General features: G+C 40.6%; 1 protein-coding gene and 1 pseudogene across 1 annotated transcript in view; both read left to right on the top strand.

Moving 5' to 3' along the window:
* Positions 1–19,576, top strand: part of GRID1 (glutamate ionotropic receptor delta type subunit 1) — an 809,472-nt gene that overhangs the window by 565,176 nt on the left and 224,720 nt on the right. Inside the window, exons 7-8 of the mRNA XM_049790649.1 lie at positions 7,849–8,010; positions 9,541–9,660. Coding sequence (XP_049646606.1) covers positions 7,849–8,010; positions 9,541–9,660 — 282 coding nt within the window. The remainder of the gene's footprint in view (positions 1–7,848; positions 8,011–9,540; positions 9,661–19,576) is intronic.
* Positions 3,826–4,234, top strand: LOC125994978 (DNA-directed RNA polymerase II subunit RPB4-like; annotated as a pseudogene).

Genomic DNA, 19,576 nt, shown 5'->3' with positions numbered 1-19,576 from the left:
GATTCCTAATGCCTGCCTGTGAGTGAGTCTTGATTACGCCAATCACCTGGGCCTGGGACCCGCCGGCTGGATGGGGTTGCGGAGCCACATGGCCTGGGATAGCAGAGAGAAATCCATCGCCATCCACCGCCATCCAGCACCATCGTTATTTATTTAATGCTACACTCCTCACTTGAATCCTGCTTTTAGGATTTAATAATAAAACGATCATTCGGACTTCTGATGGAGCTGCCTACATTTCACCTGATGCCAACCCAGATGAAAAATGAGTTTCTTTTCCAGCTTCAGAGATAGCCCACACATAGGGAGGCAACAAAAGGGGGGACATTTGTACTGCCTCCAGTATTCTATGCTCTATGTTCCTACCTGCTGGAGTTTGTTTCCTACTGATTCTTCTTTTCCCTCAGGCTCCCCAGTGTCTCAATCTCACCTTCTTTCTCAAACAAGATCCCTTTTTCCTCCCTTAGAATCTTGACTCCAAAGTTAATTCTCCTTATTTTCTCATGAAGATCCATTTAACCATAGTGCTAGTAGCCTTTGCTCCTGCTGATACAGGTATTTTTCTTAATACAATATAGTTACTGATGCAATGAGAATTCTGGTTCTAACCCTATAAAAACAGAATCTATTTTTTCCTTCCCTACTCCTCGGCTAAGTTCATGAAATTGGTCTTTAATTATCTAGCAACTAGGAGTGTCTGTTTGGGTTTCTTAAGAACTGCAAGCCTCAGTGAGTGCTTGCAAGTGAATTTTCTCTTTGACTTCTTCATATGCATTTCCCTTCTTAGAAATACCACTGGCTGAGGTGGTAGACTTTAGAAGTGAAAGACCTGTGACTGTGCCCTTATGTATGGGATTTTTTTGCCTCAGATTTGAGTATGGATGAAGAGAGCCATGTGGAATTTATTCTGGAGTTCCTATTCTCTTGCCCAGCATGGTTTCTAACCATGGCCACTCATTCTCAGTGGCCTCCTCTGAACACATAACTTTTTGACTCTTTATGTGTATTTCTCCGAAAACTGATTTGAATTGGTTCATTCTATATTTAGTAATTCTACAAACACTCATGAAACACTGAATATGTTCTGGTTCCTGTGTGAGATACCCACAACCCCGGCAGTGCTCAGGGGTTACTCCTAGCTCTATGCTTAGAAATTTCTCCTGGTAGGCTTGGGGGACCATATGGGATGCCAGGATTCAAACCACCATCCTTCTGCATGCAAGGCAAATGCCTTACCTCCATGCTATCTCTCCGGCCCTGCACAAACAATTTCACTCTTTCTTCTCACCAAGTGCAGATAAACTATGGATTTTCATTTCCATTTTTGTGGTGTGTTGCAGTTTGGGAGCATGGAAGAGGCCTTAGGGCTTGGGAAATAGGGGTCAGTGTGAAGAAGACAAGAGGGGAGGGGCAGGAAGAATGGGAATATCTCTGGGAGAGGATGTCATATGTCAGTGCCCTCCAGATAGGCTTGTAACTTTAGGATCATGAAGGGACAGAATATGCCTCTGTGAAGACAACTGTGTGTAGGATGAGCTGAGGCTAGGAGATCAGGCCAACAGAGCCATCATCATGTTAGGGACATATTAGGATACTAAGCCATGATTTGGTTGTGGGAGGTGACCTGGAGAGAACATCAGAAAATTCTTCCAAATCTGACCCTCCCTCATGCCTGGACAAGCAGTGGGCAGCAGGTAGCAAGGCATAGATAGGTAAAGATGTCCAGAGAGCAGATTTTAGATGACATTTCAGGTGTAATATAAACTTTAGGGCTGATTCTTGCTCATCTTCTGACTCACATGGTACAGAAGCCAAACAGTGCTGATGCTTGTTCTTAAAGATCTTTCATATCAAGGGAATTGTGGGAGAAAGTAAGTAGTGTTGGCATATACCGATTTATTTCTCCAATAGTACTCAAGGTCTGTGGTTGTGTCCCTTGAGGAGGGACCCTTAGGGGGCTCCCACACCTTGAAACTGGGATCTGTTTCAGATATTTTCTTTTCTCTTATATATCATTCTGAATCTGCTCCTCCTCCAAAATAAAAATCCACAAAAAATACTTAACATAATCCTTAGCACATAGGATATTAACATCTGCATTTCACAGGTAGAGCTATAGGTTACTGTTAGGGTCAGCGTATGTGGGCAGTGAGACATATCTCAGAAGAGGGAGCAGGAGTGAATGGAGTTCACACAAAGTTCAGGAAGACACACACATATATATACTATATATATATAAATGCATACATAAACAAAAAGAAAATTGTTACAACTTAGGAGGTGAACCTAAGGTTTCCATAGGTGAAAGCAATAAATCTTTTTTTCTTCTATTATTTATATCATTTCTCCCCTGTGAATCAAATTCAATTAGAGTATACTTTCTTAGGAAGAGATCCAGCTATTTAACATCATCTATCCATTCATTTTCCATATATACAACATACTTAATTTATATTAAGAACTAATTTTGTTGATTTTTCTGGGTTCTAGAAATAGTGAACACACACTGAGCTGCAAAGGAATATTTCTTTGAATTCTCCTTTGCTCTTAAATGTGCTCACCCTTCCCAGAAGACATACTTGTAGGAGGGATAAGAAATTTTTGCCTTTATGAATCACATCCTGTTTTGCCCTTTTTATTGCCGCTTCTCTGAATTTATACATATGTTATGTACCTTAATTCATTGTGAACAGAAGTCCTGAGAGGGGTGGGTTGGAAAGAAAACTACATTGGTGGCCCTGCTCTGTGTCTGTGAAATGATAGAGATATGGTTAAAAGGTGCCACTAGGTGACTTGTACCACCCATCAGTGGGTTCCTGAAGATGCACAGATGTCTCCAGAAGGAACTTTGCACATCATCTAGGAATTTTGGCTTTGATTTATCCTTTTGGATAAAAAGATAAAATATAAAACCAAGCCAGCCTCGTGATTGCATTCTCTTACAGAAGTACCTCCTTTATATATTTTTAAAGAGGATGCAGACACATCAGAAAGTGTACCAAATGCCTGCTCCAGAGGCAAGAGGGTGTGAGTGGGAGGGAAACTAGGGACATTGTTGGTGGGAAATGTACACTGGTGAAGGGTGGTATACATTCTATGACTGAAACTCAATCATGAACAATTTTGTAACCAGGGTGTTTAATTAAAGTAATAATAAAAATTAATCATAAAAAGAAATAATTTACCAGTATTTGAGGTTTCTCAGAGCCTGGGAGCTAAGAGGAATGGGGAGATGGTTAGTCTTTCTCATCAAGGAATTGCTGCTCCAAACTCAGGGGCTGAAGGACATGGCTCCATCACATTTTTCTTGCAGGACAGGGAGGTTAATCTCCAGTGTGATGATGTCCCACAGCTATCAGGATATTTTTGCATGGACTTCTGAAAGATTACTAACATGCCTGCTTTTCCCAGACCTAAGGCTTTTGATTAATTCAACAGTGATTGCACATCTGGACACATCTATATCTCTTTAGAAACAATTCCCACTTATTCTCCCCAGCTCTTTAGACCTTAAAATTTAGACATCAGGCACACAGGCCTTAGTGGCATGCACCCTTGGACCTAAAGTGGCCACAGAATACTAGTTGGAGGTAGAATTGAACTTTGCAGGCATAATTAGGGCATCAGGACTTCAAAGGAGAAAGCAGGTATATTTGTTTGGACACATCATGGCAGAGATGGGTTAGCCTGAATTACAGGGCAAATACTGTGGAACATACCCAATACCAGGTTCCTTAGTCCATCTCTGGTTTAAATGGCCATGGCCTTTCTTTTAGTGGCTTATGTCTAAAATATGCAAGAAGTTATGCTTGCCCTGGCCCTTTGATGGTGGTTGGTGTTTGGGACCCGCATGCTGGCAACATAGAAGAAGATACTTCCCAGCTCATATTTTCCAAAGAGTTTGAAACAGCCAAATCTCTTTTAAACTTATAAATCTGTATACTTTTGGGGCATTGGAAGCAAAAGAAAGAGAGTGCTGAGGATGAGCAAGAACTTTCTGAACTCTATAGCACATTTCAGTCATTTCAAAAATAGAGAGATAATTGCCAGTGTTTGTAGCTTATTGCTACAGAAAAAGCTTCATAAGTTTGAGTTGGCATGTTTAGCCAACCTTTGCCAAGAAACTGCTAAGGAGTCCAAGGCTCTAATCCTAAGCCTTGAAGGGTGGTTTGAAGATGAGGAGCTATAACAGATTCTTGATAATATCCAGACTAAACACAGCTTCCAGTATTAAATACCAGCTATCACTGCTGCTGAGGGAATCCCATCCTTAGTGTAATGCCATGGTCTCAGTACCAGGCCCAGCTTTTATGGAAATCCAGTTGCAGAATACGCTCAAGTTTCCTTTGGAGACAACAACCCAACTTGGCCTTGGTTTCAGTAGCTATTTGAAAACTGACTATTGGACCATAATGAGCTTGTAATTGCAGCAAGGCTTTCATTATAGCAGATACCTTTGGCTTCTTGAGCTTGGCCTCTGGGTGATCCACATGACAATCTCGTACTAGGATTCTCAACTAATCTTGTTACTTTGAATCCTAATTATTTTCTTTTTACCTTTCAGTGGATTTATAGTTTTTGATGCTATAGAACAGGGGTCCTCAAACTTTTTAAACAGGGGGCCAGTTCACTGTCCTTCAGACTGTTGGAGGGCCAGAATATAGTAAAACAAAAATTATGAACAAATTTCTATGCACACTGCATATATCTTATTTAGAAGTGAAGAAACAAAATGGGAATAAATACAATATGTGGCCCACGGGCCGTAGTTTGAAGACCCCTGCTATAACATATAGGTAATAATGGTCTCACCTAAATGTCAAAAGAATTTAACCAGACCTGGATAGTTGTCTAAAAATAAAATAAAATAAAATAAAATATGCAAGGAAGTAGTGGCAGGTCGAAATAGTGTAGAGATATTGGAGGTATGAGGGACTTATTGGGGAGTGGTAAAAGGTGAGGCTGGGAGGCAGCAAGGGTGCTCCCCACAACTCAGAGGTCTTATTTGATCTTCCTAGGAGTCCTTTGAGGCTTATGTAGTCTCCTATTTATATCTGGTGATTTTGTTTTTCTAAAATATTTTTAGCAGACACCTTGCTGCTTAGGTGTGCAGACATTTGTTCCCTTGACCTACTTTAGTTGATGGTTGTTTGTGTAACAGTTACTTGCAAAGGGTCCCAAACCTGAGTAAGCCTGGAAGTTATCTCATTTCTCCACCTTCATCCTTCCTTTGTTCAATGACACCTCTCCATGAAAGAGTTGAGTAGCATAAGGATGATACCTGAGAATAGGGCTGCCCCTGAGAGGTGGTGCTGGTATTTGAGTCATCCAAATGGCATTTTAACTTTACTTCCGTTATTTGGTGGAAGGAGTGGACAGGAAATACTGGCTCTGTCCATTTCAATCTCATGACTCAGGGATCACTCCCAATAAGGTTCAAGGAACCACATTGCTGGGTCCAAGATTGAACTAGTGTCAGCTGTGCAGAAGGCAAACACTTATCTGCTGTGCTATCTGTTGGCTACAGTTAGTTGTTTTAATAAGCCTAAACCTCACCACTCTTGGACTGCTCTATCTCCTTCCTCCTAATTCTGCTCAGGGGTAGAATTTGTCACCACTATAATCCAGCCTGCTTCAAACAGCTAAGCAGAGGACTGAATCTCAGAAAACACAGCTACAGAAGATAGCTCTGATTGCCACAATGTACTGCAGGCTCTAAGCAAGGCCTCAGCAACCTCTGTTACTGCAAGCTGCTGTCAGGTTTCTTATTTTGCTATTTATTCTAGGCACTTATGAGGATCAGAGTGGAATTTTTAGGTTCAGATATAACTCCTGGGCACAGATGCGCCCCAATACATTTCTATCTAAACTCATCTATTCTCTCACTCTGAACTACTCAAAACTAGCATGGTTTTAGTCCCTGATAGTTACATCCCTCTTAGTTTCCCCCCCTCCTACTAGACCTGTTGACTTGGTCTTAAACTGCCTACAGACTCTCTAACCTAGGACCTGGCCAGCTGTGGTCCCTGAGTCAGTTTTGCTAGTGTATTCAGACGTTTTTTTAGTGGTTCTTTTTTTAAAAATTTTTTTTATTTATTACATACATGATTGTGTTTGGGTTTCAGTCATGTAAAGAACACCACCCATCACCAGTGCAACATTCCCATTACCAATGTCCCAAATCTCCCTCCTCCCCACCCAACCCCCGCCTGTACTCTAGACAGGCTTTCTATTTCCCTGTACATTCTCATTATTAGGGTAGTTTGAAACTTAGTTATTTCTCTAACTAAACTCATCCCTGTTTGTTGCGAGCTTCATGAGGTGAGCTGTAACTTTCAGCTCTTTTCTCTTTTGTGTCTGAAAGTTATTATTGCAAGAATGTCTTTCATTTTTCTTAAAAACCCATAGATGAGTGAGACCATTCTGCGTCTTTCTCTCTCTCTCTGACTTAATTTCACTCAGCATAATTCAGACTTTTGTTGTTTGTGGGGAGGGAACTTTGCATCATATTTTAGGATATTGGTTGAGGTTTGACTTCCACCAAGCTCTCAGACAGGAAAGGCAGTTCCCATTCCCCTGTCCAATTAGGACCGGGGAACAGTTCCACTTGTAGAGATTGGCAGGAAATAATTCACACAGTGGTGAGGTATAAGAATGGATTTAGGAAATCCAGTGCTCAAGCAAGAAATTCAAACCACCCAAGCTTTCTACTCCTAAGATGGAGCACAGCTCAATGGAAGAAGATCAAAGAATGAGCCCCTGCCTTCCTCAGACCCCTGCTTTTATTGACAAGAATCAGGTCCCACCTGATTTTTATTGGATAAATTTGTCTTGAATAATCCAATAAACTATCACCAGATCAAACTCTAGGGTGGAGTACAATTATTGATTAGGGTAGGATCAGTAACCCAACACTCTGTAGTGCTCAAAGACTAATATTAGGTTCTGTACTCAGGAGTCATCCCTGGCAGTGCTTGGGGAACCATATGTGGTGCCAGGGATTGAATTGGGATCTGATGTATACAAGACAGTTACATTACCCCTGAGCTATTTCTTCAAGGTTTTGGAGTTTGGGGAGATTTACAAAGTAGTTCCTAGAACTAGGATCACCCCTGAAGATTCTCAGTCAACTGGACTGAATGACTGCTATGCCCATTGGTGCCAAGAACACTCAATCTTTTCCTTCTATCTTCTTCCCACCATCCACAGTGAACCCAGAGGGGTCAGAATCCTTTAGTACCACATTGGTACCAGGTGCTAACCCATATACAGTTTCCTGGTCCCACATCTACCTATTTACCTATTATTTTACTATAACAATAGGTTGAGCAGTTGCAAGAAAAAACTGAATTCCACAAAGCCTGAAATCTTTAGTTAACTGTTCTTTTCCAGAAACCGTACATACTGCTATCACTGATCCTAATGCTTTGAACCTTCAAACCTTTGCAGATGTTTCCTATCCTTATTCAACTAATTTTTCAGACATGACTTTCGACTTATCCTTTATTAAAGGAGCAACATGCTCCATCTCATTTTGCAGAAAAACTCTGGTTTTCATTCATTATGTCTATCATGTTAGTTCTCTTGTTAATGTATGTCTTTTCCTCATCTCCCTTTTCCCCATCCCACTATCCCCAGTTCCTGAAGAAGGAATAAGCCTTATTCTGTTTAGAACTCTGGCTGGAATTTTAAATGAACAGCTGAAAGCAGGATGATGGTGGGTAGATATTGGACCTCACTTAGTATTTGTAATCTGGGTTGCTCAGCCCTCAACTGTCTTCTCTTCAGTCTTCTTTTTCATTAGAAATGCACTCATGTAAAGGATGTATTTGTTTCTGTCTTTTGCAGATCTCTAACCTCTACCTATATGACAGCGTTCTCATGCTGGCCAATGCATTCCACAGGAAGCTGGAGGACAGAAAGTGGCACAGCATGGCAAGCCTTAATTGCATACGCAAATCCACCAAACCGTGGAATGGAGGAAGATCCATGCTGGACACCATCAAAAAAGTGTGTATATGGGGGAACCTTTTCTGGCCCAGTTCAAGATATGTTGTTCTTCTCACTCCTCACTGTCTGCTCACTCCACTGTGACCTGAAGTCTACCTACCCCTTCATTGTCTGCCCTTAATCTTTCCCTCCTCCAGTACTATTATTATTGCCTCAGCATTTGAGGATGAGTGAGCTGGAGTTCTGGAATATGTGTTGTTATCATAATTGTCTCCTTTGTACTTTCAGACAATCGTTGTCTTGGTTATTATTGTTATTATCTCCATTACTATTGTCTGCACATCTAAGGAGTTTGTATTTCAGAAAGGTTAAATAACTTGCTTAATGTGACTTGAACATTAAGGTCAATGTTAGTAAAAATGTGGAGCTGTTGCTTCTGCCAGATAGCCTTTGAGGTAGGCTGCCATTGTCAGCAAGAGATGTTTTCTCAGTTGGAAGTGCATGAAGGATCAACCAAAAGCTCAGTTTGTTCTGAGGGGTGGGCATGCATACGTAAGCATTGTGTGCACATGTACATGCACAGATGCACATGGCTGCATGCATACTCTGCATTTGTGGTAGGCCCCATGGGGTGAGACGACTTCAAATTTAAAGGTTGGGTTGGAAATGAATCTGGTAATTCACTGAAGACTTGTTAGAGAGAATTGTCCTTTAGAAGACTCAAAAGAGAATTCAGGGACATCTATAGTGCTAGGAGTGTTTGTTATAGTAAATTGCAAGTCATTTCAGTAGCAGAAATGGTATAGGATCAAATTTGCTGCAACTCAGATCAGAGGCACATTCCCTCTTAGACTCGTGCTGCATTCAGATTCTTCCAGTGAATAGTGTCTGGAATATGAAGACTGAAAGAAATTACCTTATGCAGGCCTCCTGAGTGAAGAAAGTTCCCAATGGACTAATAGATCTCTTCAGTTACCTGCCTCTCCAGAGCCCTCCAAATTGCCAGTGTAAGAGGAGGGCTTGCATATCACATCCAGTCTGGCCAGACATTACATCTATTCTCACTCAGTCTTAGAAACTCTGAGATCCAAGTTTATTTAGGTTCCAGCTGAAGGTTCAAGGTGAGAGATGACTTGGTAAGGCATGCCAGATAGCAAAATCAGGACCTGGTTTGCTTTCTTTTGTGCTTAATTTTACTTCTGCACAACTTCCTGCCATGTCAGGTATGACTCTTATCTGTGACCTGCCTCTTGAAGGCTCATGTCAAAGTGAGCCATTGAGCTGGTGAGTCATTGAGAGGACATTAAGGGAAAATGTTTAGGAATTTAGTGTCATTCTATTTGTATGGGACCTGAGGTAGGTACAAGTCTAGTATTATTGACTGCATAAGCCTAAGATATAAGATAGGAATTTCCACTATAAACATTAGCCTGGTATCTGTGTGTGTTGATCTTGCTCTGAAAATCTGGGACTATCATCCTTTCCTCCTCATAACTTCATTGCTTTTCATCCACCCCAACTTGTATCTTTGAGATTGCCAACCTCATCCATGTGTCCACTTCTTTCCAATGGTGTCTTTCTTTCCTGTAGGGCCACATCACTGGTCTTACGGGGGTGATGGAGTTCCGCGAGGACAGTTCAAATCCTTATGTCCAGTTTGAAATCCTCGGCACAACCTACAGTGAGACCTTTGGCAAAGATATGCGTAAGGTAACCCTCAGCATCATTTCCCCTTCTTCCTGCTGCAGCAGAATATGCTGGGGTGGGATCCATTGTTCTGTGACGGTGTTAGAGCACAGAAGTTCCTTGCTCCAGTCTTCTCAGGTAAAGCTATCTCTTATAGGTGGAGCTCACAGAGGTTTCACTTATAAGAGGAGCTCCCAGAAATTTGCAAACTAGAAATACAATTAATGCAAAAGCTGAGCATAGTGACTCTGGAATTAACTAAACTCTGTATTTTTGTTTGTTTGCTTAATTGTTTGTTTCATTTTTGAGATTGACATGAGACTTGGGCCATATCTGGTGGCTCTCAGGGGTTATTATTGTTACTCATGAGTGGCTCCTAACAATATTCCAGGGATCATATGCAGTGCTTGGAGTTCCAACTAGGGCCAGCTGGGTACCAGCAGGTTGCTTTAATCCTTGTACTATCTATCCTAGGTAAAGAATGGTAAAGTCCTCGAAGGAGGCTAGAAAAGAGGGTAATTCCTCTAAGAGTAGTTAAAATCACAGGGATGGAGGTGAATATAGTTGATCACAGGGATGGAAGTGACTATAGTTGAGGCAGGATACTTATAGCCAGAGTATTGCCCTTGATTGGAGAGTGAGACAAGATCATGGACATAGATAAAAGCTTCAAGAAGTGGGGTGCTGAGACTACTGGAGAGAGATGTTTATTTTTTTATTTTTATTTATTTTTATTTTTTATTTAAGTAACATGATTATAGTTGGGTTACAGTCACAAACAGAACACCCCCCTTCACTAGTGTAAAATTCCTCCTCCCAATACCCCTCCCCCTTCCCATCCCCTGTCTGTATTAGACATAGGCATTCTACTACAGTTATTTGTTTTTAAGTTCAGTAAATTGTTTTTTTTTCCTTAAAGGATAAGGGTTTAAAAAAATAATAAAGGTGTGACAGTGGCAATTGCCGTTGTCTGCATAGGCCCAGAAAAATATGGAGAAAATGGAAAAAAATTCTTGGCCTGATTACAAGAAGGCCTCACCCCTGAAGTTTATAGGCATAAGACCGACTCTGGGCTTCAGGCATAACAGTCTGTCCAACCCGAGTCATTCTCTGTGGTGCCAGTGAAATTTGTTCACACTTTAGCTGTTGTTGGTATCAGGTTCCTATATTTAAAGATTCTGGATTCTATGCATTTCTTTCATCGAAGAGATGTTTCATCAAGAGATATGTTTCATACAGATGAGCTGCACACCTCAAGTAGGCTTTAGTTGTTTGAAATGGGGTTCATGCAAATGACAGGTCTATGACCTCTCTCAGTATTACCTTGTTTCTTCTTCCTATGGGAGTTTTAGTGAAAGCTAAACTTTTTCCAGGATTAGAACCTTTTACTTTAAAAACAGCCTGTAAAGGTCAGAATCTGATATATCCAAGAGGCCCCTATAGCAAGCAGGTAGTTGGAAAAATGATCAAATAAGATACCTCAGATGTGGTCACTGTGTGGCACCAAGGGCTGGGTTACAAGAAAGGGCATTGTGTGGCTGCCTATAGCTGCCTAGTCCAGATAATCTCAGGAATAATCCAGATAGGTGATCCTGTGTTTACTGAGTCAGAGTGATACAAAGAGAAGCAATAGACTGGCTAATATTCAGTACAGGTGTTTATAATTCCATACATAATACACACACTTCCTACACTTGAGAGGAAGGCATCTCTAATAATGAATATGCCCCCTTGTCTTCTCCATCTCTGGCAGAAAGGCAAGGGTTCTGTAGTATTTGAGTCCTGAACAATGGGAAGGGGAAGATTCTTTGTGTCCTTTGAGGGCTGGAATAGAATCTTAAACATAGGGTCTTGGAGCCTAGACTAGAGGGAGAATTGTTCATCAGTTGCAATATGGGAGAGGGACTGCTTTGCCAGTTAGAGGCCAAGATGATGGGGGTATATTTATGTGAGGTAAGAATGGGGTTCATTCAGGCCATCTTGCAGCAAAAGTTAGAGCCATAGGTTGGTTTGATAAATCATAAAAAGTTTGTTGTTTGATTATGATATTATAATCACCATGCACAGCTTAGTGGTATTTTAGAGCTAGATTTATTTTTATATTATGTAAATGTAAAAAGGTGAATTAGTGAGAGTATTGTGATATTCTAGATTGTTAAGGTGTACTCCATACTGTCTGGGTTCCAGGGACTATCTGTGATGTCTGTTTGGGATAGCCAAATTTGGGAAGTTTGGTAGGTGGTCAGCATGGGTTTGGGTAATGACCAGGATAAAAACCAGTTTATGTTGAGTCAGCTACCTGGGAAGAGGAAACCAGACAGACATTCTTTGAGTCTCTCTGATGTGGAAGGAATTTGCTTGACTGTAGATGCCTGCAGAAGCAACCATTTATATCTGCCAGGGCACTCGCCTTCATCCCAAAGATTCCTCTGAGGCTAGTTATTATCAGACACAGCTTGCTAGCTCCTTTCCTCACTCCTTCCTTCAGCTTAACTCTGACTCCACAGTCAGTGGAAATGTTCACTGAGCAAAGCCGACTGGACCCTCCGAGATGAGCAAGCAGGAGCCACCGCGTCTTTCACTCCGTGTTTCAGGTGTCTGGGCTTTACATGTTGCCAAGGCAACACTCTTCCAACACCCTGAAGCCAATGGGAGCTGGAATCTCAGTATAAGGAGCTTCCAAGCAGGAGGCTAGAATATAATTGAGTTGGAAGGAAGCTGATTTTCAAGTGGTTTTTTTTTTTTTAACGTATCCTTTTGTCATTTAAAAATCTGCCCTAATAACTGCATATCCCAGTTGTTATCTGTCTACCTGGCAGCTTATTACTAAAAATCAAAGAATAAGATTTACCATGCAAACCTTTGTTATGAAGGCCCACGGTGCACAAAAGCAAGGTCTAGGAGGTTTTAGAATCAAATTAGATGGAATGGACACAGAGTGTCAGGGGCCTATGAAAACCTTTAAAGCCAGGGCTGAGCTATGGAACCTAATGGGAGATGAAGCTGTGAGGAGTAAAGCTGGGAATTGGAGGTGACCTAACTAACTTTATTGTTGATGGTGAACAGTAAATAGGGGCCCAGGTCTTATAGAGCAATTCCAAGGAAGGCTCCTACCGAGGCAGGGCCAACCCTGAGTAATGTCCTTGGACAGCATCTCTATATGATTCATCCCTAGTAGGGAGCTGCTAAAAGAACCAAGTAGAATATTGTGACCATACTGAAGCCAGGGTAGAAAAACTCATGTGTCTGTGCACATGTTAACCTCCAAACATAGAAAACTCTGGCACCAAAAACTCAAACCAAGTGTTTTTCTTAAGATTCAAGCCAAAAGGGGTCATTTAAATTAAGGCACCAATTGGGTGTTTTCTTAAAGAAAGTAACCTCAAGAGAAATCTTGGGGAGAGTGAGTCAGATATTTTAATTTAAGTGGCATCAAGAAACTATAGATTACTCAGTCTCTTTAGAGAATGGAGGGAGTGGATGATTGCCTTCCACTGCAGGGTGTTGGACAAATGCTAATTAAATTATCTCATCCAGGAAGTGCATTCTTGTTGAGGGAGTGCTATATGGCCAAAATCAAAGGTTTATGCTACCAGCTCACTGTGTAGCTGTGAGCAAAATTTTTATCATCTCTCTGTTGTTTCTGGACCTGCCTAGCATAGGTGATCACCAAGCAACCTAGTGGGGACAAATTTTGCTAGAAAATTACACCAAATTCCCACAGGGCTTGACCTGACAATTTTTCATGGGGCCTCATGCTTATTGTTATTGGTATTCCACAATTTGTATTTGATTTTCTTTTTGATCAAAAATAAAATCCCAAAGAGGCTCTTGTGCGTTTGTCCATTCAAGTGTCCTTAGTGCATGACTTAAAGTGGTGCAGAATTACTGTTGACCACTCTCAGGAGAATTTCCAAAGGTAAGGGAATAAGAAGCTTAAACTTGGCCAGTTTAACTCTGCTAAGCAGGTATAGTTGTACACCTATTATAAACATTGTAGACTTGGGCATCATTATTTTTTTTTACTAACTTGGGAGCCTTTTTGACTTTCCTGGCTCAGAAGTCACTCCCTTTCTTGAAAACCATTTCCTCAAGATAAAAGAAAGATAAAGGACCTTTAATGGAATGCAATCTCAGTCAGTGCCATGACTAAGATGCAATACTATATATAGGGAGCAAAAGAGGGCTATACACCTCCTCCTAATATTCTGCCCAGACTTCACAAGAGTTGACAGACACAGGCAACTTCACACTGGGCTTTTGTTCCTAGAGATTGGAATCATCCATGTGCAGGGCTGTGTTCAGAGTCCCTTTCATACCTAGAACAGATAAAGATATTCATTCTATAGAGCAAGAAGGAGCAGCGAGATTACCTCTGAAGATATTTCATTTTCAGGATTCTTTGGAAAAGAAGGGAAATGTGTTTATTATTTCCCCTCACAAGCCTGGGTTCATCAGTTGCAGCCTTATGGAAATCCTGTTTTCCATGACCTGAGTGCTAAATATGTTCATTCTGCTGATACTGATATGTGGCCCTCAACCCCTTGCAGACACATGGGGTGTCTGATGCAATGAAATCTTGGGAAAAGTGACCACTGCCTGAATGCTCTTTAGTTCTTCTTTTCCATGGGTGTTATCCATCTGCTTCATGGGGTCAGTGGAGAGACATCTGCCTCCTAAAGTAGAAAAGTAAAGAATGCAAAAGTAAAGATGGAAGGAGCATCTGGAGAGCCTCTGGCTTTGCACTATGGGTGACCATTCCAGGAAAGAGATCACCCTGGTGTGAGGAGAGAACCAAACTATTTTCTGCTCCCTTTGACAAAGGAGGATAAAGCTAGGACCAAGAAGCTGAATGTAGTCTAATGTTTTACAGGTTTGTCTGTAGTGCTAAAAGTATGTTCTACACAAGAATACAATACAAAAACCCCTTCCTCACACCTATATTTATTGCAGCACTATTCACAATAGCCAGGCTCTGGAAACAACCAAGATGCCCTTTAACAGACGAATGGCTAAAGAAACTGTGGTACATATACACAATGGAATATTATGCAGCCATCAGGAAAGATGAAGTCATGAAATTTTCCTATACATGGATGTACATGAAATCTATCATGCTGAATGAAATAAGTCAGAGGGAGAGAGAGATACAGAATAGTCTCACTCATTTATGGGTTTTAAGAAAAATAGAAGTCATTTTTGTAACAATCCTCAGAGACAATGAGAGGAGGGCTGGAACACCAGCTCACTCCATGAAGCTCACCACAAAGAGTGGTGAGTACAGCTATAGAAATAACTACACAGAGAACTACCATAATCATGTGAATGAATGAGGGAACTGGAAAGCCTGTCTGGAGTACAGGTAGGGGTGGGGTGGGATGGAGGGAGATTTGGGACATTGGTGGTGGGAATGTTGCACTGGTGAAGGGGGTGTTCTTTACATGACTGAAACCTAATCACAATCATTTATGTAATCAAGATGTTCAAATAAAGAAGAAAAAATAAATAAAAATAAAAATATGTTCTAGTAAATATTACTGGAACCCAACTATACTAAAGCAATAGTAGAAACAGATAGTGATGATTGTAGTAGGTGGGGAGTGAGGTGGAGGATTCTGAAGCTCACTTTGGCGGAGGATTAAATTTGCTTCACCATGGAGCAATTTAATCATGTTCCACTAATAAACACATTACTGTGCTGGGTCCCAGGCAATGTGTATCAAGGACCCAGATCTAACTTCTGAATTTAAAACCAAGCAGTTCTTTGATTTTCATTTTTCTCAGTCCTCTCTGTCTTCCTTCCCAGCCCCTGTGGATCCTCCAAAGCCAATATTCTACTGCTTTGTCCCTTCCTAGGGCCAGAAATCTTTACTTGAAGTTCTACCAACTTTGTCATTCCAGCAGTTCCAGGGGATTGAGTGTATGAATGGAGGGAGATTGAATTTTTTTTATTAGTTTAAGATTCAGTTCTCTGTTAATTTTAATTCTTAAAAGCTGGTTTTGGACAATTATGAAATCCCATCTCTCTCACTACCTACCACCCACTACCTCTAAATCATGTGCACAGAATTGCCTTGTGACTGCTGATAATTGAGGGTAGTAAGTACTTACCATGCAATGATTGTGAGGCCATAGGATCAGAGTCCCATGAGGGCTTAGAAGTACATCATTAGCATTCCTGCTCAGGGCTGCAGCACCAATGTTACAAATTGTCCCACATTCTCAGGGTTCAGAAGTTCTGAGCAGTGAGGCCAGGTCGAAGAGGTACAAACCAGCTAGTTGAATAACTACCAATAATGTCAGAACTACTTCTTGCAGCCAGGTGGAATACTGCTTAGTAACTCCTGCAGTGGGTGCCAGGGTCTTGCAGAAGGTTTAGTAATGAGGACTGGAAGATGGATAGTGGTGGGGCTGGGACAATCAAGCTGAGAATTGTGCAGTGTCTATTCTCTATTAAGCTGCTCTGATGGAGACTCCCAGCTGTGCACAGTGAGTCACAGAAGCGAAATAAACTTCAGTCTCTTTATGGATTAGCATTCTTGTGGCGTTTTTCCTAAGTAAAATGTCAACCATTCCGAACCCTTGTGCAGAACTGTTTTTGACAGCGCTGAGGAGCAAATCAAACACTACTACTTCATCTGAGGAATGGGATAAATAACAGATGCAATTAAGGATTTCATTTTGAGTTGCAGTTATCTCTTTATTCTGAAGATATCATCTCCATTTGCTCATTTAGGGTTGAATGTTTAGAGAACATAGATAAAATGAAAAGAATATAAAATTCAGTTATCTTTGAACCAAGAAATATATGCTGTTAGCATTTCTGATGCATTTATCCCCTCATCTATACAGATTAACATTACGTTTCTCAAATTGCTATTAATTATATATTTTATGCATGTATTTCCATCTTGACTTCTTTGTTTAATGTGGTTGGGAGTATTTGTTTCTCTTTTTAATTTTTTCTTAACTTTTTAATTTAAAAAATTACATTATTTTAACACAAGCGTTTACAAGGTTGTTTATAATAGTTTTTTTCAATTTCAAAGTAATTCATGATTGAGTTTAAGTCATACAGTGTACAACAACTTTCACCAGTGCATATTACTGCCACCAACAGACTTCCCCAGTTTCCCTCCTATACTATCATTTGTCTTCTCCCCTGCATAACTCTGTGGCAGATCTCTCTCTCTTTCTTTTTCACTCTCTCCTATACTATTCTTTTAGACATTGTGATTTGCAATACCATTACTAAAAGGGTATCACATATATCACTTTATTTCCTGTCATCACCCAGTTCTTTTTCTTAAAGTGAGACAAACTTTATTTAAAGTCTTTAAATTCTTTTTTTTAATTTTATTTAAACAACTTTGTTACATACATGATTGTGTTTGGGTTTCAGTCATGTAAAGGACAACACCCATCACCAGTGCAACATTCCCATTACCAATGTCCCAAATCTCCCTCCTCCCCACCCAACCCCCACCTGTACTTTAGACAGGCTTTCTATTTCTCTCGTACATTCTCATTATTAGTATAGTTCAAAACGTAGTTATTTCTTTAACTAAACTCATCCCTGTTTGTGGTGAGCTTCATGAGGTGAGCTGGAACTTCCAGCTCTTTTCTCTTTTGTGTCTGAAAGTTATTATTGTAAGAATGTCTTTCATTTTTCTTAAAACCCATAGGTGAGTGAGACCATTTTGTGTCTTTCTCTCTCTGACTTATTTCACTCAGCATAATAGATTCCATGTACATCCATGTATAGGAAAATTTCACGACTTCATCTCTCCTGACAGCTGCATAATATTCCATTGTGTATATGTACCACATTTTCTTCAGCCATTCTTCTGTTGAAAGGTATCTTGGCTGTTTCCAGAGTCTTGCTATGGTAAATAGTGCTGCAATGAATATAGGTGTAAGGAACGGATTTTTGTATTGTATTTTTGTGTTCCTAGGGTATATTCCTAGGAGTGATATAGCTGGGTCCTATGGGAGCTCGATTTCCAGTTTTTGGAGGAATCTCCATATTGCTTTCCATAAAGGTTGCACTAAATGGCATTCCCACCAGCAGTGGATAAGAGTTCCTTTCTCTCCACATCCCCACCAACACTGCTTGTTCTCATTCTTTGTGATGTGTGCCAATCTCTGGGGTGTGATGTGGTACCTCATAGTTGTTTTGATTTGCATCTCCCTGATGATTAGTGATATGGAGCATTTTTTCATGTGTCTTTTGGCCATTTGTATTTCTTCTTTGTCAAAGTGTCTGTCCATTTCTTCTCCCCATTTTTTGATGAGATTAGATGTTTTTTTTCTTGTAAAGTTCTGTCAGTGCCTTGTATATTTTGGAGATTAGCCCCTTGTCTGATGGGTATTGGGTGAATAGTTTCTCCCACTCAGTGGGTGGCTCTTGTATCCTGGGCGCTATTTCTTTTTAGGTGCAGAAGCTTCTCAGTTTAATATATTCCCATCTGTTAATCTCTGCTTTCACTTGCTTGGAGAGTGCAGTTTCCTTGTTTTTTTTTTTTTTTTTTTTTTTTTATTTAAACACCTTGATTACATACATGATTGTGTTTGGGTTTCAGTCATAAAAGGAACACCACCCATCACCAGTGCAACATTCCCATCACCCAAGTCCCAAATCACCCTCCTCCCCACCCAACCCCCGCCTGTACCCTAAACAGGCTCTACATTTCCCTCATACATTCTCAATATTAGGACAGTTCAAAATGTAGTTATTTCTCTAACTAAACTCATCACTCTTTGTGGTGAGCTTCCTGAGGTGAGCTGGAACTTCCAGCTCTTTTCTCTTTTGTGTCTGAAAATTATTATTACAAGGGTGTCTTTCATTTTTCTTAAAACCCATAGATGAGTGAGACCATTCTGCGTTTTTCTCTCTCTCTCTGACTTATTTCACTCAGCATAATAGATTCCATGTACATCCATGTATAGGAAAATTTCATGACTTCATCTCTCCTGACAGCTGCATAATATTCCATTGTGTATATGTACCACAGTTTCTTTAGCCATTCATCTGTTGAAGGGCATCTTGGTTGTTTCCAGAGTCTTGCTATGGTAAATAGAGCTGCAATGAATATAGGTGTAAGGAAGGGGTTTTTGTATTGTATTTTTGTGTTCCTAGGGTATATTCCTAGGAGTGGTATAGCTGGATCGTATGGGAGCTCGATTTCCAGTTTTTGGAGGAATCTCCATATCGCTTTCCATAAAGGTTGAACTAGACAGCATTCCCACCAGCAGTGGATAAGAGTTCCTTTCTCTCCACATCCCCGCCAACACTGTTTATTCTCATTCTTTGTGATGTGTGCCATTCTCTGGGGTGTGAGGTGGTATCTCATCGTTGTTTTGATTTGCATCTCCCTGATGATTAGTGATGTGGAACATTTTTTCATGTGTCTTTTGGCCATGCGGATTTCTTCTTTGTCAAAGTGTCTGTTCATTTCTTCTCCCCATTTTTTGATGGGGTTAGATGTTTTTTTCTTGTAAAGTTCTGTCAGTGCCTTGTATATTTTGGAGATTAGCCCCTTATCTGATGGGTATTGGGTGAATAGTTTCTCCCACTCAGTGGGTGGCTCTTGTATCCTGGGCACTATTTCCTTTGAGGTGCAGAAGCTTCTCAGCTTAATATATTCCCATCTGTTAATCTCTGCTTTCACTTGCTTGGAGAGTGCAGTTTCCTCCTTGAAGATGCCTGTAATGTCCTGTAGTGTTTTGCCTATGTGCTGTTCTATATATCTTATGGTTTTGGGGCTGATATCGAGGTCTTTAATCCATTTGGATTTTACCTTTGTACATGATGTTAGCTGGGGGTCTAAGTTTAATTTTTTGCAAGTGGCTATCCAATTGTGCCAACACCACTTGTTGAAGAGGCTTTCCCTGCTCCATTTAGGATTTCCTGCTCCTTTATCAAAAATTAGATGGTTGT

The sequence above is a fragment of the Suncus etruscus genome, chromosome 17, assembly GCF_024139225.1.
Source record: "Suncus etruscus isolate mSunEtr1 chromosome 17, mSunEtr1.pri.cur, whole genome shotgun sequence".
Classification (NCBI taxonomy): domain Eukaryota; kingdom Metazoa; phylum Chordata; class Mammalia; order Eulipotyphla; family Soricidae; genus Suncus; species Suncus etruscus.
This window is presented reverse-complemented; position numbering and strand designations above follow the sequence as displayed.